This window comes from Somniosus microcephalus, unplaced genomic scaffold, assembly GCF_052327205.1.
Source record: "Somniosus microcephalus isolate GS21.2 unplaced genomic scaffold, FLI_Smic_1.0 unresolved_chr2, whole genome shotgun sequence".
NCBI lineage: Eukaryota > Metazoa > Chordata > Chondrichthyes > Squaliformes > Somniosidae > Somniosus > Somniosus microcephalus.
Window position 1 is genome coordinate 53618890 of NW_028225180.1, and position 26173 is coordinate 53645062.

The 26173-nt window shown below is 47.5% G+C and overlaps 1 protein-coding gene and 1 pseudogene across 1 annotated transcript in view; one reads left to right on the top strand and one right to left on the bottom strand.

Annotated features, from left to right (window-relative positions):
• Positions 1-26173, bottom strand: part of LOC147092644 (NACHT, LRR and PYD domains-containing protein 3-like) — a 309097-nt pseudogene that overhangs the window by 185054 nt on the left and 97870 nt on the right.
• Positions 1-26173, top strand: part of LOC147092645 (NACHT, LRR and PYD domains-containing protein 3-like) — a 121287-nt gene that overhangs the window by 45964 nt on the left and 49150 nt on the right. The window contains exons 2-3 of the mRNA XM_085975975.1: positions 2205-2300; positions 13199-13365. Of these exons, the coding sequence (XP_085832101.1) occupies positions 2237-2300; positions 13199-13365 (231 nt within the window). The 5' untranslated portion in view covers positions 2205-2236. The remainder of the gene's footprint in view (positions 1-2204; positions 2301-13198; positions 13366-26173) is intronic.

Here is a 26173-nt window from a genome sequence, read left to right on the forward strand (position 1 = left end):
TAATTAAAAGTCTAATGGATTGTTGGGCTTTATCTCGAGGGCTGGAATACAAAGGGGTAGAAGTTCTGCTCCAGCTGTACAGAGCTCTGGTTAGACCCATTTAGAAAACTGTGTTTAGTTCTGGGCACCGCACCTCGGGAACAATATCTTGGCTTTGGAGGTGGTGCAGCTCAGATTAACCAGAACGATACCGGGGTTAAAATTTTAAATTAGGAGGATAGATTGCACAGACGAAGCTTTTATTCCCTTGATTATACAAAATTAAGGTGTGATCTAACTGTGGTGTTTAAGATGATTGAAGGATTTTCCAGGATAGAAAGAGTTAAACTATTTCCCTTGCTGGAGTAATCCAGGAAAAGGGGGCATAACTTTAACTGCAGAGCTCGGCCGTTCAGGCGAGATGTTAGAAAGCACTTCTTCAGACACAGTGTAGTGGAAATCTGGAACACTCGCCCTCAGAAAGCTGTTGAGGCTCAGTCAATTGAAAATTACAAAACTGTGATTGATAGATTTGTGTTAGGCAATGGTATTTAGGCTTATGGGGCCAAGGCGGGGAGATGGAGTTAAGATACAGCTCAGCCATGATCGAATTAAATGGAGGAGCAAGCTCGAACGAATGAGTGGCCTACTCCTGTTCCTATATTCCTATGTCTGTATGCCTCTATTTATAAAGCCAATGCTCCCATATTCTTTTCTAAAAGCCTTATCATCCTGTCCTGCCACCTTCAAAGATTTCTGTATGTACACCCCCAAGTTTTTCTGTTCCTGCAACCCCTTTAAATTGTACCAGTTTATATTGTATCGCTTCATTCTTCCTTCCAAAATGCAGCTCTTCACACTTCTCTGTATTAAAATTCACCTGCCATGTGTCTGTCTATTTCCTCCTGAAGTCTTCTGCTATCCTTCTCACGGTTTACGACTGTTCCGAGATTCATGTCATCGACAAAGTTTTAAATTATGCCCTGTATACCAAAGTCCAGGTCAATAAAATGTATGCAAAGGAGCAGTGATCCTAATACAGACCCCTGGGGAAACCACTGTATATTTCCCTCCAGTGTGAAAAATATCGGTTCACATCTACTGTCTGTTTACTGCCCTTTCGCCAATTTAGTATCCACGCTGCCACTGCTCCTTTAATATCATTGGCTTCAATTGTGTTAACCAGGCTATTATGAGGTACTTTATCAAATGCCTTCTGAAAGTCCATATACAGAACATCAACTGTATTACCAGCATCAACCCTCTCCTATGTCATCACTTAACTCATTCAAGTCAGCCAGATTTGATTTGCCTTTAAACAATCCATTTTGGCTGTCGCTAATTAACCCATGTTCTTCCAAGTGACTGTTCATTTTGATTTGAATTTTTGCCCCTAGAAGCTTCCTCAACACCGATGTTAAGCTGAGTCACCTGTAGTTATTTAGTTCATCACTCCTTTGTTGAACAGGAAGTAACATTTACAACTCTCCAGTCCTCTGGCAACTCTCCCATAATCAAGAATTGGAAAGTTGTGCTAGAGTGGGTGACATTTCTACTTTGAGCCCTGTCAACCATTTTAGTACATCGTCCTAATCGATTTATATCCTCTCCAATTTCTCTACCACCTCCTCATTTACTGTACGATTGGCAGCATCCTCTCCGTTAGTGAATACGGAGGCAAAGTGTTAATTTAGTACCTCAGCCATGTCCTCTGCTTCCACAAGATGATTACCTTTTTGGTCGTTAATCGGCCCCAACATTCCTTGGACTGTTCTTTCTCGCTTTATATGTTTATAAAAGGCGTTAGTGTTCCCGCTAATCATTTCTCATACATTCTCCTTGCCCCTCTGTTGTTGCTGTTGTGTGTTTATTACACTAGTGGCAGCGTTACTGAAGCAGCAAAGTGCTGAATTTTACAAAGTCTCAAACTGGTTATAAATTAACTGAATCGCTTTTACATTTCCACAGTGGGGAAAGGAAAGGGCGCTGATAGTTTCAATGGACACACGTGCGCGGGCACACACACAAATGGAGAATTATGATTATAACACAGCAGTCAATCCACCAGTTGTATATTCACTGTTTTCTGAGATGTCAGAGCTAACAGCTGCTGTACTGATGGGGGAGGAGGGATTTGATATCATGTTTAACAAGGCAACGTCTCCTTCTCATTTTAATATTTCCATCTAACCCTCCTATTATTATTATTATTATATTTGTTACAGAGCATCAGAATCTGGGAACACCTGTCACCACCATGGCTGAAGGTCCAAACAGGGGAGAAGATCCAACATCTTCAAAAAGAATGAGAATCGACACAGGTAGGTTCACAAAACACCTTAAAATACAATTTATGTCCAGACAAAAGTTCCAGATCTCGTGCCTGAACCTGCAGCTCACACAGGAAGAGGGAACAGGAGAGGGGCTGAGTACAAAGAGGGGAGTGAGTGACCATCTAGAGGGACACCGCAGTCACTGGTGGAGGGAGCCCCTGAGTACTGGAACTGTCCAATAGATACCTGGTATTGGGGACTGTAAGGTGGATAGAGACAGTGACTCCGAGAATCCACTTCCTGAACAATAGTTTGACTCCAGAGAGCAGGTGGTCACCCCGAGTGGGGCGGGGGTGAGAGGCAGGTGGGGCACAGGAATAGGGGAGCGATACTGGTGGCAGATTGTATAGTCGGGGGAATAAACAACCTCTTCTGCAGCCCCGAGCATGTCCCGAATGGATTGTTGCCTCCCTCGTGCCAGAGGGAATAACATTCTGGAACGGGTGGGGCCATCATTGGGAAGGAATGGAGAGCAGAAAATAGCCATGGTTGGAACCAGTAACATGGATAGAAATACGTTTATAGAGGGGCTATTAACACTTAGCCACTAAACTAAGAAACCAGGCCTCAAGCTGTTGATCTCTGGATTGTTTTGCACTGGGCCGCTTAAGGAGGGAAATATGAGGCAGGTCAATGTGTGGCTGCAGGGCTGGAGCAGGAGGGAAGGGTTCACATTCTTGAGGTGCTAGAGTGCGTTCAGGGAGAAGGGACGGGACGGCTGTGATCTGAACCCACCAACAACAATGGTTTTACAGAATAGGTGAATGGAGCAAGGTTTCAGCTGATGACTGTAGGGTGGAATTAATAAAAATGTGGGTGCTGAAACAGAAGATTTACCAAAGAGTGAAAAGTTACTGGCTGGAAAATGGAAGGAGGATTTGAAGTAGTGAGAGATAAAGTCACTTGTTTTTAAAAAAAGAAACGGGGACAAGTCAACATTCCAAGCATTGGAGCTGGTATTGAGTGTGGTGTATGTGAGTGTACAAATCATTCCAACCATTCAGAGGCATGAGAGATGTGATCTAGTATTGATTGTGGTGTATGTGAGTGTACAAATCATTGCAACCATTCAGGGGCATGAGAGATGTGATATAGTATTGATTGTGGTGTATGTGAGTGTACAAATCATTCCAACCATTCAGAGGCATTAGAGATGTGATCTAGTATCTATAAGATAGGGCCTGGGTTTTCACAGGGTTCAGAGGGAAATGTTTCTGGTGATAACATTTTGAGGGAAGAGCAAAATATTTGTGGGCTCCAGTATTAATAAAGCGTTCAATGACAGCGCAAGAACAACAACAACAATATTGCGTTTATATAGCACCTTTAATGTAGTAAAACATCTCGAGGTGCTTCACAGGAGTGTTACCAATCAAAATTTGACAGTGAGTCACATAAGGAGATATTAGGACAGGTGAGCAAAGGCTTGCTCAAGGAAGTAAGGTTTAAGGAACGTCTGAAAGGAGGAGAGAGAGGTGGAGAGGTTTAGACCATACAGTTGTTCCAGGGAGCTATGTTAAGATGGAATCCATATGTATGCAGTTCAGCAATAGGAAGGGAAATAGCACAATTCTCATTGGTTTTGCAGGCCAGCAAGCAGTGGAGGGCAGATAGAGGTGGGACCGGGGAAACTAGTTGTGGAGGATGCAATTTTGGGGAGATACAAAATATTTCCTTAACTTTCAAAAATGCTGGTTGAAGTGAGAATGCTGATGTACTAGAGGAGGATGTGGATCAATAGTTAGAGATCACTGTAGAGAAGGATTTGGATCTGAGTAAAATAGCCGAGGTGGAGAAGTCACTGGGCTCAGAAATAATGCACCCAGACTGTTAAATGAAGTCAGAGAGGCGATAGGAGGGACTGACCACAACATTTCAACCCACGTTTAATATCAAAAATATACAGGTGGACTGAAGGAGCCCAAGTGATGATTCTGTTAAAATGTAGAGAGAGGATCAATCTGGTAACCAGAGACCATTGTGTAGAAACTCCTCAAATCTGTTAATCCAGTTCGAATTAGTGAGCATTTAGTGATAAAGAGAATGATGAGGGGAGGCTGGAACGGATTAGCTGTAGTAAAGTCGTATATGACAATTTTACTAACAATAACGGACAGGTAAATACCCTTTGGTCCATCCAGCCTTTCCCAGGCAATTGCGAAACTTTGTCGCCCTATCCCAAACAAAACCATGTGACATCCTGGGGTGGTGAAAAAATTCAGGTAAAATCATAGGCCAATTTGGGGGATGAAAATACGGGGAATTTCTCTCCAACCCATCTAGGCAATTGAAACTAGTCCAGCAGATCAATCTTACACTCAATTCCCGGAAGTGTCTTCCTGTTGTAAGAGGTGATGTCCGCCCCAAACAGGAATAGGTCCAGCTCTCGCCTGAAGAAATTCAGCGAGTCAGCGTCCACTGCAAGAGAAGGTATCCTGTTCCAGAGGTCGACTGTTCTCTGGGAAATGAACCACCGCCTGACATCTAACTTAAATCTGGCCTTCCACAACATAAAATTGCCGCTCCTGGCCCTCCCTAAGCTATTTAATTGGAACAAATTGTCAACTGGAACACAATCGATTCCCTTCATCATTGTATAAACCTCAATCAGATCACCACCAAGACTTTGTGGCCTAGAAATTCACTGGTGCCCCGTTCAGTCTCGCCAGGGTGCCAGAAGTACCGCCCCAGAAGGAGTCACAACCGCCCGCCGGAAATTCAGTTTCAGCACCCCAGATGGAAGCGCAGCACTACTCGAGGCGCCCCGCATCCCGCTTGGGGCTCTGCAACTGAAAATTGCAGTGCAACATGCCACAGCGCCACATGCTGCGGCACCGCGCGCTGCTGTACTGCGGACGGCGGCGCGAAGAGGTGCTGGAAGGCAGCCAGCAAAAAAAATGGCCGCCACGCACCTCAGCACCTCTACCGCTGCAGGTAGGCCCCCCTGAACCAGTCGTAAATTGCGACCGGCATTAAAGTAGGGGGCGCTACAAAATTTTGCGATTGGGGCGGTAGCGGGGCCCTGCGCACACCGATGACATAATCGGTAGCGGCGCAGCGCTAACGGCTAGCGCTGCCATGAGCGTCCCACTAAATTTAGCGGGAGGCGTGGCCAGTGGCATTAAACCCACTAAGTGCCCTCTTTGGGCACTAACGGGTGGCGCAGCCCACTGAATTTCTAGACCTGCTTCTCTAAAGTGTAGAGTCCAAACTCTTAGACTGTCTTGATAACTAAGTTGCTTTATACTGGGAATTAGTCTAATATCCCTCCATTGCAACAGTTTCAAAGCCTCAATATCACCCATCATGTGAGGAGAACAAAACTGGACACAGGATTCCAAATGAGGCCTTTACCATGATCTTGAACTAGGACAAAATAGTTCGCCTTATACCCAACTGTCCTATAAATGCACCCCAACACCCTCTTTGTTCCAGCTATTGCTTCACGGCATTGCTCCTTTACCTTTAGAGATGTATGCACTGGAATGCCTGGATCTTCCTTTCTCCCCCTTATTTAATGCTTCTCCATGAACGTTGTATGGACGTTGAGCATTCGCACTGTCTACAGGCATAACACTGCACTTATAGAAACATAGAGGATAGGAGCAGGAGTAGGCCATTTGGCCCCTCGAGCCTGTTCCGCCACTTAATGAGATCATGGCTGATCTTCCAAATTCAGTATTCTGTCCCTGCTTTCTCCCCATATCCCTTCATCCCTTTAGCCTTAAAAATATATGGTGTGGAGATGCCGGAGCTGGACTGGGGTGGACAAATGTAAGAAGTCACAGAACACCAGGTTATAGTCCAACAGCTTTATTTGAAATCACAAGCTTTCGGAGCGCTGCTCCTTCGTCTGGTGACCTGACGAAGGAGCAGCGCTCTGAAAGCTTGTGATTTCAAATAAAGCTGTTGAACAATAACCTGGTGTTGTGTGACTTCTTACATTTAAAGATATATCTAACTCCTTCTTGAATATGTTTAATAAGTTGGCCTCAACTGCCTTCTGTGGAAGAGAATTCCACAGGTTCACCACTCTCTGGGTGAAGAAATTCCTCCTCATCTCAGTCCTAAATGGCTTACCACTTTTCTTTAAACTGTGACCCCTGGTTCTGGACTCTCCCGCCATCGGGAACATCCTTCCCGCATCTAGTCTGTCTAGTCCAGTTAGAATTTAAAAGTTTCAGTGAGATCCCCTCTCATTCTTCGAAACTCTATTGAATATAAGCCGAATCGACCCAATCTCTTTTCATACGTCATTCCTGCCATTCCAGGTATCAGTCTGGTGAATCTTTGCTGCACTCCCTCCATGGCAAGAACATCCTTCCTCAGATAAGTCGACCAAAGCGGCACACAATACACAAGGTGTGGTCTCACGAAGGCCCTGTACAACTGCAGCAAGACAGCCTTGTTCCTGTACTAGAATCATTTCGCTATGAAGGCCAACATACCATTTGCCTTCTTCACCGTCTGCTGCACCTACATGGTTACCTTCAGCGACTGGTGCACCAGGACACCCAGCCCTCGTTGCACTTCCCCTTTTCCCAATCTATTGCCGTTCAGATAATAATCTGCCTTCCTGTTTTTGCCACCAAAGTGGATAACCTCGCATTTATCCACATTATACTCCATCTGCCATGCATCTGCCCAATCACACAACATGTCCAAATCATACTGCAGTTTCTCTGCATCCTCCTCACAGCACACACGCCCACCCAGCTTGTGTCATCTGCAAACCTGGTTGTCCTTGTGCACGAGTTGCCGAAAGTTAGCATGCAGGTGCAGCAGGTGGTTAAGAAGGCAAATGTAATGTTGGCCTTCGTAGCGAGATGATTCGAGTACAGGAGCAAGGATGTCTTGCTGCAGTTGTACAGGGCCTTGGTGAGACCACACCTTGAGTATTGTGTGCAGTTTTGGTCGCCTTATCGGGGGAAGGATGTTCTTGCTATGGAGGGAGTGCAGCGAAGGTTCCCCAGAATGATACCTGGGATGGCAGGAACGACGTATGCAGAGAGATTGGGTCGATTAGGCTTATATTCGCTACAGTTTAGAAGAATGAGAGGGGATCTCATTGAAAATTATAAAATTCTAACAGGACTAGACAGACTAGATGCAGGAAGGATGTTCCCGATGGCCGCAGAGTCCAGAAACAGAGGTCACAGTCTAAGGATAAGGGGTAAGCCATTTAGGACTGAGATGAGGAGGAATTTCTTCACCAGAGAGTGCTGAACCAATGGAATTCTCTACCACAGAAGGCAGTTGAGGCCAACGTATTAAATATATTCAAGAAGGAGTTAGATATATTTCTTAAGGCTAAAGGGTTCAAGGGATATGGGGAGAAAGCAGGGACAGGATACTGAATCTGGATGATCAGCCATGATCGCATAAAATGGCAGAACAGCCTCAAGGGGCCGAATAGCCTACTCCTGCTCCTGTCTTCTATGTCCTGTGCAGCAGAACCACTCGTGGTGCCAGGAAGTTGGCTGATGCTGCCTTCCCCTGATAAGCCATCTCCCTCAACAACATCCAAAGTGGTATATCTGTTTGAGAGGGGGATGGCCACAGGGGACCCCTGCACTACCTGCCTGCGCCTACTACTCTGCCTGGTGGTCACCCATTCCCTTCCTGCCTGTGCAGCCTTTACCTGCGGTGTGACCAACTCTCTACATGTGCTATCCACAATGTCCTCAGCATCGCGAATGCTCCAGTATGTATCCATTCGCAGCTCCAGTGCCTTTATGCGGTCTGTCAGTAGCTGCAGCTGGATAAACTTCCCACACACATGGTCGTCAGGGACACTGACGTGTCCCTGATTTCCCACATAGCATAGGAGGAGCATGCCATGGTTCTGAGCTGTCCTGCCATATCTTACCCTTAATTTAATTTAAATTAATTAAAATCAAATCAGTACCACTAATTACACTGCAATTAAATGATATACTCAAGGGCCCTTGGTTACTAGCACTCCGCGATACACAACAGAGACCTTAGAAACTATAACCACAAAAATTAAGACCTTCTAAATTTTATAAACTATTAATCTTATCTGTCAAACTATAGAGTAGTATAAATACTCACCTGGCTATACTCACCCATCAGCTGCTTCCTCTTGCCTGCATTGTAGTGTATGTACCCGTCTACCTTTAAGGAAATTATTGTATGTAACCGTTCACCTTTAAGGGATCTACTTTAAGTGTGGCACTACTTGTTTGGCTTCTGTATACGGTAATACCGACAGTGACCACACCAGTATATAAGGGTTGTGACAGGATTACTAGGGCAGATTCGCCCTGACCTTCGAATAGTAAAGACCTGTTTGTTTGTTACTTCTGAAGTCTGTGTCGTTATTAACTGTACAACTCACAGACTTTACAGTGGCGACGAGTCCGATCGTACCCTGCGGCAAGACTACCAAAGCAACGAAGAGCGTCGAAGAGAGGCAACCGATATTGTATCAGTATTGAAGGATCACTTGAACCCCACACCATTGAAGCTGGCTGAACGATTCAGATTCTATGCAAGAACGCAGAAGAAAGACGAAAGCAACGCGGAATACTTGGTCGAACTGCGGAGGCTAGCGAAACACTGCCAGTTCGGAGGGAATCTGACAGAGGCACTGCGAGACAAGTTCGTATGTGGATTGTCCAAAGAAGGGACGCAAAAACGACTACTGGAAGAGAACGACCTCACACTTGACAGGGCTGTCCTTATAGCCGCATCACACGAAGCCGCAGTGAAAGGAACGGCGGTAATGCAGCGGAAGGCGGTGGCACTAGGGGTGGCCCACATCACCTCGAGGACAACAATATGCTATCGTTGTGGGAAGACAACACACGACCAGAAGCAATGCTGGGGAAAAAAACAAGAATGCAGGAAATGTGGCAAGATCGGGCACATAGCTAAAGTGTGCCGGTCAGGAACGACGGACAACAATAAGGAGTCCGCACAAAAATGGTACAGGAAGGTACAAGAGGTGACTAGGAAGAGTCTGAAGTAACAGAAGTCGGACTCACACTCCAAATACAAAGGACTGGACAGTCTAAGAATTCACAACATGAGCAACGAAGCTGACCGACAAACTATTTGGATAACGCTACAGATTGAAAAGGCCCAAGTAAAAATGGAAGTAGACACTGGATCGGCGTTGACGGTCATGAATAAGCATGACTATAAAAAGTTTTTCAAGCATATTCCACTACGGAATACGGAACTAGTACTACAGACATACACGGGGCACAAAGTATTCCCCATCGGAAAGATAGAAGTTAAGGTGAGATACAAGGATAAAGATCACCACCGGCTGGATCTGTATGTGTTGCCTGAAGGAGGTCCACCACTTCTGGGACGGGAGTGGATCCGAAAAATAAAGATGGACTGGCATGCACTAAACACCATGACGGTGGAGTCCGAAAAAGAGGATGTCAAACCTGAACGGTTGTCCAGAATATTAGACGAAGCTCAAGAGGTATTCCAGCAAGGACTGGGAACGCTGAGAGGTATTAAAGCAAAGGTTAAGATTGCAGAACATGCAAGCCCAAAGTTTTTTAAGGCCAGATCGGTACCGTACGCAATACGACCAGCAGTGGAGGCAAAACTAGAAGAACTTGAACGATCAGGGGTTCTGTCGAAAGTAGACTGGAGTGAGTGGGCCACGCCCATTGTTCCCGTCATGAAATCCTCACCAAGTAATAAGCCAGGGGGACTGGGGAAGGTCCGTATCTGCGGAGATTTCAAGATCACAGTGAATCCGGTACTTCACACGGTACAATACCCGCTTCCGAGGATTGAAGATATTTTTGCTTCGTTGGCTGGAGGGAAGCACTTCACGAAGATAGACCTGGCTCAGGCATATTTACAGATGGAAGTTGAGGAAGAGTCACGCCAATACCTCACCATCAAAACTCACAGAGGCTTGTACCGCTATAATGGACTGGTCTTTGGGGTAGCTTCGGCGCCAGCAATTTGGCAGAGGGCCATGGAACAGGTGTTACAAGGAATTCCAAGCACGCAGTGCTACTTAGATGATATTCTAATCACGGGAAAAGATGAGGAAGAACACCTCACGAATTTGAAACTGGTACTCACCAGGTTGAAGGAGTATGGCCTTCGGGTTAATCGAAAGAAGTGTGAGTACTTCCAAAAACGGATCTCATACTGCGGTCATGTCATTGACCGAGAGGGACTACATAAGTCACCTGAAAAGATAGAAGTGGTCGTGAAGGCCCCCGCTCCAGGAAACGTGTCACAGTTAAGATCATTCTTGGGGTTGATTAATTACTATCACAAGTTTCTGCCAAATTTATCCACGGTGCTGCATCCGCTGAATGAGCTGTTGCGAAAAGAAACACCATGGAGGTGGAATGAAGAATGCAAAAAGGCTTTTCGCAGAAGCAAGGAGTTGATTACCTCTGAAGAAGTGTTGGCTCACTTCAACCCAGCATTACCCCTTCGGCTGGCTTGTGATGCTTCCCCGTACGGAATTGGGGCAGTACTTTCGCACAGGCTACCAAATGGCTCGGAAAGGCCAGTGGCATTTGCGTCCCGATCATTGACACCCGCGGAGCGAAATTACGCCCAGATAGATAGGGAGGCCCTCAGTCTTGTGTGGGGCGTGAAGAAATTCAACCATTACCTGCAATGTAAGAGGTTCACATTGCTGACAGACCACCAGCCGTTGGTGTCCATATTCAACCCAAACAAGGCCGTTTCCACCATGACAGCACAAAGGTTACAAAGATGGTCAGTTTTACTTGGGGCACACCAATATGACATTGAGTACAAAAGGTCCAAACAGCATGGAAATGCTGATGGGTTATCACGCTTGCCATTGCCGATGGTAGAAGAAGCGAGTACAGTGGACCCAGTAGAGTTGTTCCACTCATGCATAGTGGAGTGTCTGCCGATAACAAACTCAATGATCGAGAACGAGACAAGGAATGACCCGACTCTTTCACGAGTCTATAATTTAACGGTGGAGGGATGGCCAGCACAGAGCGAACCAACACTGCAAGCATTCTCACAGAGGAAAGAACAACTGTCAGTGTGTCGAGGAACCCTGATGTGTGGGTCTAGAGTGGTGATTCTGCCCAAACTCCAAAAGAAAGTACTCAAGGAGCTGCACGAAGGATATCTGGGTGGAGTAAAGATGAAGAATCTAGCAAGAGCGTTTGTGTGGTGGCCAGGCATCGATGGGGACATAGAGGAGATCACGAAGAATTGCCTAGGATGTCAGAGGGTTCAGAACGCGCCACCACAGGCTCCTCTGCATCCATGGGAGTGGCCCTCACCTCCTTGGCAAAGAGTACACATCGACTTTGCTGGTCCATTTATGGACTCGATGTTCCTAATAGCGGTAGATGCCCACTCCAAGTGGCCGGAAGTAATTAAGATGACCACCACCACAACGGAAAAAACCATCACAGTGTTAAGAACTATGTTTGCTCGGAATGGCCTGCCAGAACAGATCTGTTCTGATAATGGACCGCAATTTGTGTCCGAGGAATTTAAGAAATTCTTAAAGAGCAATGAGGTTAAGCATTACACGTCAGCCCCATACCATCCCGCCTCCAATGGATTGGCTGAAAGGTTTGTCCAGACCTTCAAGAAGGCCGTAAAGGCCATGAGTAATGAAGACATAAGTCTACAGCATAAGGTGGATAGCTATTTGTTGGCATACCGAAATGCAACACATGCAGTCACAAATCAAACTCCCGCAATGATGTTTTGTAATAGACGCCTAAGATGCCGGCTGGATTTGCTCAAACCAAACGTCAGAAGGGACGTAGAGAATCGGCAATTCCAGGGCATGAATGAAAGGGCCACTAGATCTTTCCAGATCGGTCAACAAGTTTTGGCCCAGGACTACCGTACTGAGAAATGGCAGCCTGGAACTATTGGAAAAAGGCTAGGGCCGTTGATGTACACCGTGGACATTGGGGACAATATAATAAGGCGCCATGTTGACCAGATCATAGGGTCCGCCACAAATGGGCCACCGACTTCACCACCTTTCCCGGGTAATGTTGAGATTGAGATACCCAGAACACCTTCGTCCAATCTGGTAGTTCTGGAATCAGCGGAACCTGAAACTTTCCTTCGAGCCGATTCGACTTTGCCAGAAACACCTACTAGCTCGCCTGGAATGACGACACCACTGCGGCATTATCCGTACAGAATCCGGAAACCTCCAGAAAGACTGAATCTATGAACTGTCTTACATAAATCTGTATATATGTGATAATGTATGTCCACTATGGACTCAGTATGTTGAAAACTAAAAAGGGAGGATTGTAGTGTATGTACCCGTCTACCTTTAAGGAAATTATTGTATGTAACCGTTCACCTTTAAGGGAACTATTTTAAGTGTGGCACTACTTGTTTGGCTTCTGTATACGGTAATGCCGACAGTGACCACACCAGTATATAAGGGTTGTGACAGGATTACTAGGGCAGATTCGCCCTGACCTTCGAATAGTAAAGACCTGTTTGTTTGTTACTTCTGAAGTCTGTGTCGTTATTAACTGTACAACTCACAGACTTTACACGCACCACTTTTTGAATCGTGACGTGGCTCCGGAATGCCGCCGCCAGTCTGAGATTGGTAAGCCTTGTACTGCCGCTCTCTGCTCCTCCCGACACTGGCCTCTTATCCAAGTTAAACATCATTTGCCAGTCATGAGCCCAATCTCACATCACATTAAGATGCAGTTTTATTGAGATATGACTATACAGGTTGATGGAATGTTATACATGCGGTGCATATGTGCGTTATCAGAAGGTGTTTGATAATGTGGCTCACAGGAAGCTTTAGCAGTTTGGTATAAGAAGAAATGTAGCCGCCTGGGTAGAAATTGGATAATGTGGTCAGTTTTCTATATTTGTGTTCACAGATCCGAACTCTACAATCACTGAGTTCTTGACAAAGTGCGACGATTACCAGCTGTTCCAACTGACGAAATTCTACCGGGACAGACTGGAACAGGCGATTGAAGGAGGGGTGGATGGAGTCAGCTCGTTGCTAACATATGAGAGGCATTTCAGTGGACAAGAACATCGGGTGAGTGGGAGAGACACAGAATGAGTTTGGATTATTTAAACATCACAGAACTGACTGGATATCAGATCTTAGAATGTTACTGAAGAGAAACAGGCCAAATGGGAAAGAAATGGATAGAACTGAAAATATTGTGAATCTGAAACAATGATACTGTAGGAATCGTCAGATCCCTAACTGAAGCACTGAGGTCGAGTCAGTCCGATAATAAACGAAATTTAATAGAAACTAGAGAACAAACAATTGCATGCAGGAGAAATAATCAACAGGTCTTTTCTGGTTCTGGTTTCAGGAGGTCTGAGTTGGGAACCTCCCACTCTATGACGTCATGACGTCATCACGTTTCCCGCCGTTCGGGGCGTCACGTGACCAACGTGATGACGTCATCGTGCTGATTCTGGGGCTGAAACAGAACGGCTATTTACATAAAGTAAACAAACATAGGTGCTGTAGCACTCTGTTAAAGGCAGTTATACATTTATACAGGAGTCCGTTGGTGGCTTTGCCACATGCACCCCCCCAGAAGTGTCTTTAACCTCAAAAGTCAATCGCAGAGGAGGTCGGACAAGCCTGTCCGAATGACTCCGATATTCCCAGAGAGGAATGGGCTGGTCAGACGATGAGCTGGTCTGCGTAACAGTCAGGTCAGGTGAGGTGGCCATGGGCGGCCGCCCACGATGCGGTGGCTGCGCTGCCTCAACCGGTTGCTCAAGGTCCAGGTGTGCGGCCTTGAGGCGGTCCAAGGAAATGTGGTCAGGCTTGCCCCCGACGTCCACTAAAAAACTCTTGGCGCCCGCCTGCAGTACCTGGAAAGGGCCTGTATATGGAGGCGTGAGAGGACTACGGTGGGCGTCATGCCGTACGAAAACGAATTTAGCCCGCATAAGCTCCGGCAGAACATGGGACGTGGGCAACCCGTGATGCGACGTCGGAATGGGCCAGAAAGATTGCGCTGCGGCCCGGTGAGCCTCCAGTTGTTCGGCCGCCGACCAAGAATGTGTTGGTGATGGAAGAAACCCGCTGGGCACCCGGCGTGGCTGGCCATAAACCAGTTTGGCGGCCGATGCCTGCAGGTCCTCTTTAGGCGCTGTGCGTAACCCGAGCATCACCCACGGCAGCTTGTCCATCCATGCGGTCCCCTGGAGGGTGGCCCTCAGCGACGCCTTCAAGGACGGATGAAAATGTTTGCATAATCCATTGGCCTGCAGATGGTAAGCCATGGTCCAATGGAGCTTGGTGCCCAAACCCAAGGCTACGGCATTCCACAAAGCAGACGAGAATTGTGGCCTGCGATCCGACGAAATATCAGATGGAACGGTGAAACGTGCAACCCAGGATGAAAGAAAAGCCCGGGCGACATCCGCGGAGGTGGTGGACCTATAAGGAATGGCCTCCGGCCACCTGGTGGTACGGTCGACTATGGTCAGAAGATGTGTGAAACCTTGTGACGGTGGTAGTGGGCCCACAAGGTCGACATGGACGTGATCAAAATGCCTCTCCGGTACCTCGAATACGGCGACGGGAGCTTTGACGTGGTGCTGCACCTTAGCCCTCTGGCACACAACGCAGGTGTTGGCCCAGTCATGGACATCTTTTCACATTCCCCTCCAGACGAACTTGGACGGCAGCAATTTTTGTGAAGCCCGCACACCCGGGTGTGAAAGCCCATGAATGGCATCGAAAACTTTCCTACGCAAGGACAGCGGAACGATCGGGCGGGGTTCTCCCAAGGAGACGTCGCAGAGCAAGGAGGTGCCAGCCGAGTGGAAAAGCACATCCGCTGGCTGCAGGCAGGACGAGTCAGTGCGGAAAGCCTGCGTTTCCGGATCAGCCGCTTGGTCAGCAGCCATAAGTGAATAATCGAATCCCAGCTGGACGGCCTGGACAGTCACACATGAGAGGCAATCGGCAACCACGTTGTCCTTGCCGGCCACGTGCCGGATGTCGGTGGGGAACTCGGAAATAAAGGTGAGCTGTCATTGCTGTCGAGCTGACCACGGCTCAGCTGTCTTGGACATGGCAAACGTCAGGGGCTTGTGATCCACAAGCGCGGTGAATTGGCATCCTTCCAATAGAAAATGAAAATGGCGGATGGCCAGAAACAATGCCAACAGCTCCCTGTCGAACGTGCTGTAGCTACGCTCATTACGATGCAATTGGCGACTAAAAAACACCAGCGGTTGCCACGTCACGTCGACCCATTGCTCCTGCATGGCGCCTACAGCATAGTCTGAAGCGTCCATCTTGAGCACGATGGTGGCACCAGGCAGCGGGTGCACCAGCATCGTTGCGTTTGCGAGAGCATCCTTCGTGTCCACAAAAGCGCAATCGATCTCCGGCGTCCAAACCACAGGTTCCTTCCCCGGCTTCCCTCTGAGTGCCTCGTAGAGCGGCCGCATCAGCTGCGTGGCCCGGGGGACAAACCTATGGTAAAAATTGACCGCACCAAGGAACTCCTGGAGAGCTTTAATGGATTGCGGGTGCGGGAAAGCAGCGATGGCCGCCACCTTCGACCGAAGCGGCAGTGCCCCTGCCGCAGTGATGCAGTAGCCCAAAAAGTCTATCTGCCGCAGTCCGAATTGACATTTGTTCGGGTTGATTATAAGGCCATGCTGATGGAGGCGTCGAAAAAGGAGGCGCAGGTGTTGTAGATGTTCCTCTTGCGAAGCACTGGCGACCAGGATGTCATCGAGATACACAAAGAGAAACTTAAGATCCCGCAGCACTGAATCCATAAGGTGCTGGAATGCCTGCGCTGCATTTTTGAGTCCGAACGGCATTCGGAGGAATTCAAACAGTCCAAAAGGATTAATGACCGCCATCTTCTGGACGTCCTGGAGGTGGAAGGGCACTTGATGGTACAGCCGGACGAGGTCGATTTTGGAAATAAACGAATTGCCTGCCAAATGAGCAGAGAAATCTTGGATGTACGGTATTGGGTACCGGTCGGGGTTCGTGACCTCATTGAGGCGCCGATAATCGCCGCAGGGCCGCCAACCACCGCCGGGCTTAGGGACGATATGAAGTGGCGAAGACCAGGGACTATCCGAGCAGCGAACGATTCCCAGTCGCTCCATGGTGGTGAACTCCGCCTTCGCGGCCTTGAGTTTACTGGGCTCCAGCCGTCGAGCCCGGGCATAAACCGCGGGGCCGGTTGTCGTGATGTGGTGGTCTACACCATGTTTAGTGATCGTCGCCAAGAAGGTGGGTCGAGTGAGATCCGGAAATTCCCCAAGCAGGCGGGCGAAGTCGTCTGGCGCTGGCACGGTGCAGGAACCCGCATGGGGCATGCCTGAGCCCCGAAAACAGGGGATGGATGCAAACTTGGCGGCGTGAATCAGACGGCGATTACGTAAATCAACCAATAGGCCATTGGTACAGAAGAAATCAGCGCCGAGGATTGCCTGTGCGATTTTGGCAGTTATAAACTCCCAGTGGAAAAGTTGCCCGCCGAAACACACCTGGATCCGCCCCTTCCTGAATGTACGAATATCGCTGCCATTGGCGGCCTGGAGTGGAGAACTGCACCTCCCTGACCTGACGTCGAGGAGCGAAGCGGGAAGGATGCTGCACTGAGCGCCCGTGTCGCACAAAAATCGCCGGCCCGAAATGGAGTCGGTGATATACAATAATTTACCGGAATCACCAACTGCCATCATCGGCGCAAAACCAACCTCGGGGTCGTTCTTCCCTTCACGCAATCGGTGCTGCTGCTTCCTCGGCGCAGTTGGCGCGAAACTGCATGGGTGTCGGCAGCATCTGGCTTTTGGACCGAAATGGGCGTGGTAGTAGCAGAGGCCGGTTGGTGGAGGCGCCGAGGCAGGATTCTTCGGGGCGGGACGATTCGAGGTGGCACAGTACTGCTGCATCACCGCATAAATGGTGTCGGCTTCAGCTGCGAGCGCTACACCGTCCGTAGCCTGCGACCTGGCGAGGGCTGCTTGCACCTGCTCGGGGAGCTGGCTCAGGAACAGTTCCCGAAACAGAAAACACTGTGGCTCAGACCCAAGGAGCGTGAGCATCTGGCTCATCAACTCAGACGGCTTAACGTCGCCTAACCCGGGCAGTGTGAGTAAACGTCGCGTGTGCTCCGCTTTCGTGAGGCCAAAAACCTGCATAAGTCGCGCCTTAAGCGTATCATACTTGTTATCCACGGGCGGGGTCTCCAGCAGACTGATGATCTGTGAAGCCGCCGAGCTGTCCAGTGCAGAGACCACGTAAAGATAACGGGTCTGATCCAGCACGATGTTCCGAAGCTGGAACTGAGCCTCCGCTTGGACAAACCAGGAGGCCGCCTGTTGTTCCCAAAATTGAGGGAGCTTCAAAGTCACTGCATTAACATCCATCGTTTTGTTCTGCGCGTCCTCCGCGAAAATCGTCCGCGAAGTCTCGGGGTCACCAATGTAGGAATCGTCAGATCCCTAACTGAAGCACTGAGGTCAAGTCAGTCCGATAATAAACAAAGTTTAATAGAAACTAGAGAACAAACAATTGCATGCAGGAGAAATAATCAACAGGTCTTTCCTGGTGCTGGTTTCACGAGGTCTGAGTTGGGAACCTCCCACTCTCTGACGTCATCACGTTTCCTGCCGTTCGGGGCGTCACGTGACCAACGCGATGACGTCATCGCACTGATTCTGGGGCTTATCCAGAACGGCTATTTACATACAGTAAACAAACATAGGTGCTGTAGCACTCTGAAAAAGGCTGTTATACATTTATACAGGAGTCCGTTGGTGGCTTTGCCACAATACGAAGAGGTGAAAATACCCAGTGGGTCCATCTGTATCTGTACAAAGGACAGGGTAACGGTTCGGGTATAACACTTGTGTGGACTGAAAGCAAAGGGAAACTGTTTTAGTGGGACTGGGAAAAGGAGAGACCAGAGGCAACAGACTGGGATTAAAGGGAAGGTCATTAGTTTACTGTCCTGGAAACTGCTTAATGTAAATTAAGGAACTTGAGACAAGAAAAATCATCTGCAGAGTAAATGAGAGGCATTTTAAGAACAACATTGTTAAGTCCGTGAATGATTGAGACACGAACTAGCAGGAGAGAAAACAAAACGATCTTTACTGGTGGAAGGCATAAACGAATCTAACCAAAAGAGGCTCTCTAGCGCCTTTTATACAGGGGTGGTCACTGCCGGTACTGCAGTCTGAGACCAGTTATTCTCTTAAAGGTACATACACAACAATTCCTCCCCTTTTAGATAAACAGTACATAACATTCATTTAACAACTAATGATAACGAATTACAATCACAATTACTGTTGCTAGATATATTGGTTAAGTTTAAGCAATTATAAGTTCAGTCTTTGAGGAGGCTTCCTGATTCTGTCTGGATAACGCCTCTTTGGAGTATCAGGTTCTTCTGGCAATGTTGAGTCGGAATCAATGTCGTTGTTTGGTTCATCTGCTTCCAATATTAACGGTTCTGCGGTAGCTGCAATTGGAACGTCGATTTCATTACCAGGTGTATCAGATCATGGTGTGGAGTTGACGTTTTCCAGTGACTCTAGAATCTGGTCAGCATGGCGTCTTACAATGCTCTCCCCAACGTACACGGTATACATGAGAGGTCCTTGTCATGTACAAATCGTTCCTGGCTGCCATTTCTCAGTGCGGTAGCCCCGGGCCAAAACTGGTTGACCTTTCTTAAAACTCCTGGTCGGCCTTTCATTCATATTCTAAAACTGCCTGTTCTCCACATCTCTTCAGACGTTTGGCTTAACCAAATCCAAGCGGCATCGTAGTCTTCGATTGAAGAACATCATGGCTGGAGTTTGGTTGGTAACCGCATGTGTCGCATTCCGGTAGGCAAACAAGAAGTTGTCCACCTTGTGTTGTAGGGGTATATCTTCATTACACATTGCCTTGATAGCCTTCTTGAATGTTTGGACAAACCTCCCGGCCAATCCGTTAGTGGCTGGATGATATGGGGCAGATGTGTAATGCTTAACACCATTGTTCTTTAAGAAGCTCCAGAACTCTTCAGACACAAACTGTGGTCCATTGTCAGAGCAAATCTGTTCAGGCAGCCCATTCCTGGCGAATATGGTTCGTGAAACTGCGATAGTTTTTTCTGTGGTGGTTGAGGACATTTTAATTACCTCTGGCCACTTTGAATGTGCATCCACCGCAATTAAAAACATCAAGTCCATGAAGGGACCAGCAAAATCAATGTGCACCCTTTGCCATGGAGATGAGGGCCACTCCCATGGATGCAGAGGGGCTTGTGGTGGGGCGTTTTGGACCTTCTGGCATCCTGCACAGCTCTTGGTCATCTCTTCAATTTCTCTATCGATTCCCAGCCACCACACAAACGCTCTGGCTAAGCTCTTCATTTTTACCCCACCCAGATGACCCTCATGAAGCTCATTGAGCACTCTATCCGTCAACTTAGGTGGAATTACTACTCTGGATCCACACATCAAGGTTCCTCTGCACACTGACAGCTGTTCTCTTCTTGGCGAAAATGCTGGCAGCAGTGGTTCGCCATGTGCTGGCCATCCCTTCACCATTAAACCATAGACCCATGATAGTGTCGGGTCATTCCGTGTTTCCTTTTCTATGTTTGCATTTGTCACAGGGAGACATTCGACTATGGTCGAGTGGAATAACTCCATTGGATCCACTGCCATGTCTTCTTCTTCCACCGTCGGCAACGGTAGACGTGACAATCCATCAGCATTTCCATGCTGTTTAGTTCCCCTGTACTCGATGTCATATTGGTGTGCCCCTAGGAAAAGGGACCATCTCTGCAGCCGTTGTGCTGTCATTATCGGTACGCCCTTCTGAGGGTTGAAAATGGAGAAAAGAGGTTGATGATCGGTTAGTAGAGTAAATTTTTGACCGTGCAGATAGTGATTGAACTTCTTCACCCCCCACACTAGGCTGAGGGCCTCTCTGTCAATCTGGGCGTAGTTACGCTCGGCAGAAGTTAACGAGCGTGACACAAAAGCTATCGGCCTCTACAAACCATCAAGGAATTTATGTGACAGTACCGCCCCAATGCCGTAGGGAGACGCATCACACGTCAGCCTGATTGGCAGTGCTGGGTTGTAGTGAGCCAATACTTCCTTCAAAGTGATTAAGTCCTTACTCTTCTGAAAAGCACGTTTACAATCATCGCTCCATTTCCATGCTACCCCCGTTCGTAGCAGGGCGTTCAGTGGATGCAGAATTGTCGACAAATTCGGCAAAAACTTGTGATAGTAATTCACCAACCCGAGGAATGACCTCAGTTGCGACACATTTTCAGGCGCTGGGGCCTAAACAACCACTTCAATTTTGTCAGGGGACTTATGTAACCCCTCTTCATCAATCACGTGGCCACAATACGATATCTGTTTCTTAAAAAATTTGCACTTGGGGAGGTTGGCTCGCAGCCCATGTTCCCGTAGTCTAGTGAGCACCTGTTCTAGGTTGTTAAGGTGTTCACTGTCATCTTCACCTGTTACAAGGATGTCGTCCAAGTAACACTGAGTCCCCGGAATCCCTTGCAGGACTTGTTCCATCGCTCTTTGCCATATCGCCGGAGCTGATGCTACTCCGAATAACAATCGATGATATTGGTAAAGACCTTTGTGAGTGTTTATCGTGAGATACTTCCTAGAGGACTCTTCAACCTCCATCTGCAAATATGCTTGTGCTAGGTCAATTTTTGTAAAACGCTTCCCTCCAGACAGTGAGGCGAAGATGTCTTCTATCCTTGGAAGAGGATATTGTACTGTGTGAAGGACAGGGTTCACCGTCACCTTGAAATCCCCACAGATGCGAATCTTCCTTGGCTCTCCGGACTTATTGCTTAACGTTTTCTTCATGACAGGAACGATGGGTGTCGCCCACTCGCTCCAGTCGACCTTAGACAACACGCCCGCCTTCTCCAGATTCTCCAGCTCTGCCTCGATGGCTGGACGAATTGCATATGGTACCGGTCTCGCTTTGAAAAACTTGGGAACTGCATTCTCTTCTATTTTTAACGAGGCGGTTACGCCTTTAAGCGTGCCCAGTTCTTGTTGAAATACCTCTTTGGCGTTAGCTAAGATTGTTGACAATCGTCCAGGAGTGACGTCTTCATCTTTTTTACCATCCACCGTCATTGCATGAATGGAATGCCAATCTAAGTTTATCTTCCTGATCCATTCCCGTCCCAATAACGGTGGTCCACCATTTGGCAGTATGTAGAGATACAATTTCCGTATTTCCTTGCCATTGTATTCGACAGGCACCCTTATTTTTCCTCTGGGGTATACTTTTTGCCCCGTATACGTCGTCAAGACGATGGATGTCTCTCTCAAGGGTATGTGTAAAAATAGCCGCTCATAGTCTCGTCGATTCATGACGGTTAGCGCTGATCCTGTATCCAATTGCATTTTAACTTGGGACCCTGCTATCGTGAGAGTGACCCAAATGGTTCAGTGATCCTCTTTTGCGATTACATTGTGAAGTTTGAGACAGCTTAGTCTTCTGTTTCCGGATTCACTATCGCTCATCTGGTCTTCGGAACTACTGTCCGTCATCTTTTGTACTTTCTTGTACGGTTCCTTAGTAGCCTTTTTGTTGTCGCTGGTCTTCTTCCCAGACCTACAACCTCGTGCAATGTGTCCAATCTTCCCGCATTGTTTGCAGATTTTGTCTTTGGACCAGCAGTCCTTCTGGTCATGGTTAGTTCTGCCGCAGTGATAACATTTTGCAAATCCCCGTGTCATTTCGTGGGTGCCGTATTCCTGTGGTTTTTGTTGAATTTCTGCAGCTCCCCTGGCTGCTGCTTCATACGATACTGCCACGCTGAAAGCCTTATCTAGCGTCAGCTCTTTTTCTGCGAGTAACTTCTTCTGTGTTCCTTCACTCAGGAGTTCACAGACAAATTTGTCCCGTAGGGTATCTGCCAGTCCTGCTCCGAACTGGCATTGCTTTGATAGCTTGCGTAGTTCCGTAAGATACTCAGCATTTCTCTCATCTTTGTGCTGAGTTCTCCTGTGGAATTTAAATCTTTCAGCTATCAACAGCGGTGCAGGGTTTAAGTGCTCCTGTAGAACACCAACAATTTCGTTAAAACTCTTCGCCTTCAGTTTGGCTGGAGTAATCAGGTCCCGCAATATGCCGTACGTTCTAGCGCCCATTAAGTTTAACAATATCGATGCCTTTTTCCCCTCCGCTATATCGTTTGCCTCGAAATATACCTCGACTCTTTCCACATACGTGGTCCAGTCCTCTAATGTACTATCAAAAGCAGCGATACAGCCAGTCTTCGGCATCTTGCAAATCTAAAATGGCGCCTCCCGCACTTTGCCTTCTTCTCTGATTTAACAAAATGGCACCTCCCGCGCTTTTCCTTCTTCCCCGCTGTTGTTAGTGCTGCTTTCCATGGTTTCTTGCACGTATTCTTTTTCTTTTATTATTTTCCCATCATGGAGCGGACCCTCTGGGACACTCCCCTCCCTCTTCTGAGGTCCGAACGCTGCCCAGCTTCGAAATACCGGCCACGCCCTGTATGCTCCACCCTCTCTCTCTCTCCTTGCTTCCCGACTCGCTGCCCGGCCCCGTTGCAGCCCAGGAAGGATCAGAGCACTACCTGCCACCAGCCCGATTAGCTGGGAAACCACGGACCGAGGAACCCAGCCTGGCTCTGGACAGTCTCTCCTGCAAAGCCTTGAACCCAATGATTGACGGTCGACAGCCGTTCCTCGAGTTTCAATGGACTCTTTTTTTTTCTTCTTGCTCCGACCTTCAACAATGTCATCGGAGCTGTTGCTGAGTTGCAGGTAAGTTCGTTTCTAACTCGTTGCCAGTGTTAAGTCCGTGAATGATTGAGACACGAACTAGCAGGAGAGAAAACAGAACGATCTTTACTGGTGGAAGGCATAAACGAATCTAACCAACAGAGGCTCTCTAGTGCCTTTTATACAGGGGTGGTCACTGCCGGTACTGAAGTCTGAGACCAGTTATTCTCTTAAAGGTACATACACAACAAACATCAAAATGGTTAAAATGTATGAGACTCAAAGAGGAAAACTCACCCCCAAAATGAGGATTGAAAACCAGATGTTGTGCAGGTTTTTCCTCCCCTTGCATCACCAGGTCAATTCCAACTTCGGCGGAGACGCAATGCTGGAGGTAGAACCTGTCGTGGAGCGTCACTCCCCGGGAGAGCACTTCAGGAAATTACAGCAAGCAGCCTGTACTGTTCTGCCAGTTACCTTTAATGGAATAGAACTAAATGGAAATTATAATCGGGCAGGGTGTATAATGGACGGTCGACCTGAAACCAACTTACTCACGTCCCAACCACCTGCTCACTACCTATTACCGTTAATATCGCACCAAGTCTAATTCCAACCTCCTGCTGACCGTATTATGGTTAGTATCCCAATTAGTCCAGGTGTAATCTTGGTTCGCTCCCCATACTCCAACATTCCTTTCTATCCACGCAGCAATAGAAATAGATATTTTCAAAAAAATATCGACTTGCTTCCACAATAGTCTATGCGATTGAATTATGCTTTCTAAACAACTCGTGTGTAAATAAATTTATCAACCTTCACCCCGAATTCTTCGAAATAGCCTAAATATGTTCCCTCTGGCCAATCAGTGGAAACTATCAGTAACTATTTATTTGATCATAACTCTTCAGAATTTGAAGACTTGCAGTAACTCCTCACTTAATCTGCTCAGCTCTAGTGGAATGAGCCCAAGGTTCTCAAATCGCACTCTCTTAACAGTAACTCCACATCCCTGGTAACATCCCAGTGCAATTGCACGCCAGTTTTTCCATTGCTTTTCCATCCTATAAATGGAGAGTCCAAACCTGTACGCAACTGGGTAAATTACCAGCCCCTTTGCTCTTGGTGTGGAACGTCACTCCCTAGCGGGGAACATGAGGAAATTGAGATTTCTCAGCCTGTCTTTTTCCGTCCGCTCACTTTAATGGTTTGTTTTCTGTGCCATTTTGTTCACGGAGTGAGTGACTGGGGGAAGAAATAGTGACAGTTTCATCATAGTTATGTAACAGGCCAGATTTAGGGTTAGAAATGACTGTGGGGCTAACAGCGCTCACCTTTATTAAAGTGTTAATTTGACAGCAACTTCCAGCGACCGCACATGCGGCGTTAAACACTAAAATCGGGAAGGTCCTGTCCGAATTGCCTTGCTGCTCCCAAAGCTGCGCGAGAATGTTATCTCACAGAGAGACTTGCCATTGAAATGCACGGAATGGCGTAATATTACTGTATTTACCTGATAGATACAGGAAAAACTCACCAGGAAAAGTCAGGGCTTGCATATTCCAGTGTATTTATTTGTTTAACGTCGTGATCAGCCTTATTCAATGTCAAATAACCCCTCTTGCACTGAAAATTAACTTTTATAAGTCTGGAGTCTCATTACTTTGGGTTTTAATTATTGTTGGAGCTGTGCAAACCAAAATTAATTCATGTTTGTACCTTTTCTTTCTGTCTCTCTTTTCTCTCTGAACATAAGTACATAAGAAGTAGGAGCAGGAGGAGGCCATTTGGCCTTCGAGGCTGCTCCGCCGTTCAATAAGATCATGGCTGATCTTCTACCTCATCTCCACTTTCCTGCACTGTCCCCATATCCCTTGATTCCCTTAATATTCAAAAATCTATTGACCTCTGTCTTGAATATACCCAACGACTGAGCCTCCACAGCCCTCTGCGATAGAGAATTCCCAAGATTCACCACCTCTGAGTGAAGAAATTCCCCCTCATCTCAGTCCGAAATGACCGACCCCTTATTCTGAGACTGTGACCCCTGGTTCTAGATTCCCCAGCCAGGGGAAACATCCTCCCTGCATCTACCCTGTCAAGCCCTGTAATAATTTAATATGTTTCAATGAGATCCAATCTGATTCCAATCTTTCTTTCCCTCTCTTTATTTCACTTTCTGCACGTGATTTGACATTGAATTCTATATTCCAACGGAAACTCCCTGGTTCAGACTTTGTGTGCATTAGTTAGGATTCTTCAACCTGATTGGTTAAGGAAACACACAGCCACTTCTCCTGTTCCCTCTGTAGAGGGCGCTGGGTGTTTTGGCTCTAATTTACACTGATGATGAAGGAACGGCGATATATGTTCAAGTCAGGATGGTGTGTGACTTGAAGGGGAACTTGGAGCTGATGGTGTTTCCATGCATGTGCTGTTCTTGTCGTCCTAGGTGGCAGAGGCCGCGTGTTTGGGAGGTGCTGTCAAAGAAGCTTTGTCGAACTGCTGCAGTGCTTTCTGTAAATAGCACACACTGCAGCGAGGGTGCACCGTTGGTGGAGGGATTGGATGTTTAAGGTGGTGGGTGGGCTGCCAATGAAGCTTATTTCTCTGTCCTGGATTGTGTGGAGCTTCCTGAGAGTTGTTGCAGCTGCATCTATCCAAGACTTTTCCATCACACGCCTGATTTTTGCCTTGTAGGTGCAGGAGAGGCTTTTGGGTGGCCAGGGGGTGAGCCACTCGCCACAGAATACCCAGCCTCTGACCTGCTGTAGGAGCCACGAGATTTATGTGGCTGGTCAATGGTAGCAAATAGACGAAGGTAATGTCACTGAATGACAAAGGGACATGGTTGGACTCTCTTGTGGGAGATGGGCATTGCCTGACACTTGTGTGGTGCGAATGTTACTTACCACTTGTCTGCCCAAGCCTAGATTTTGTCCAGGTCTTGCTAACGAATTGAAAATGGAACTGAACACTGCAATCATCAGAGATCATCCCCACTCCTGGCTTTATGATGGAGGGAAGGCAATTGATGAAGCAGCTGAAATGGTTATTCCGAGGACACTGCCTCGAGGAACTCC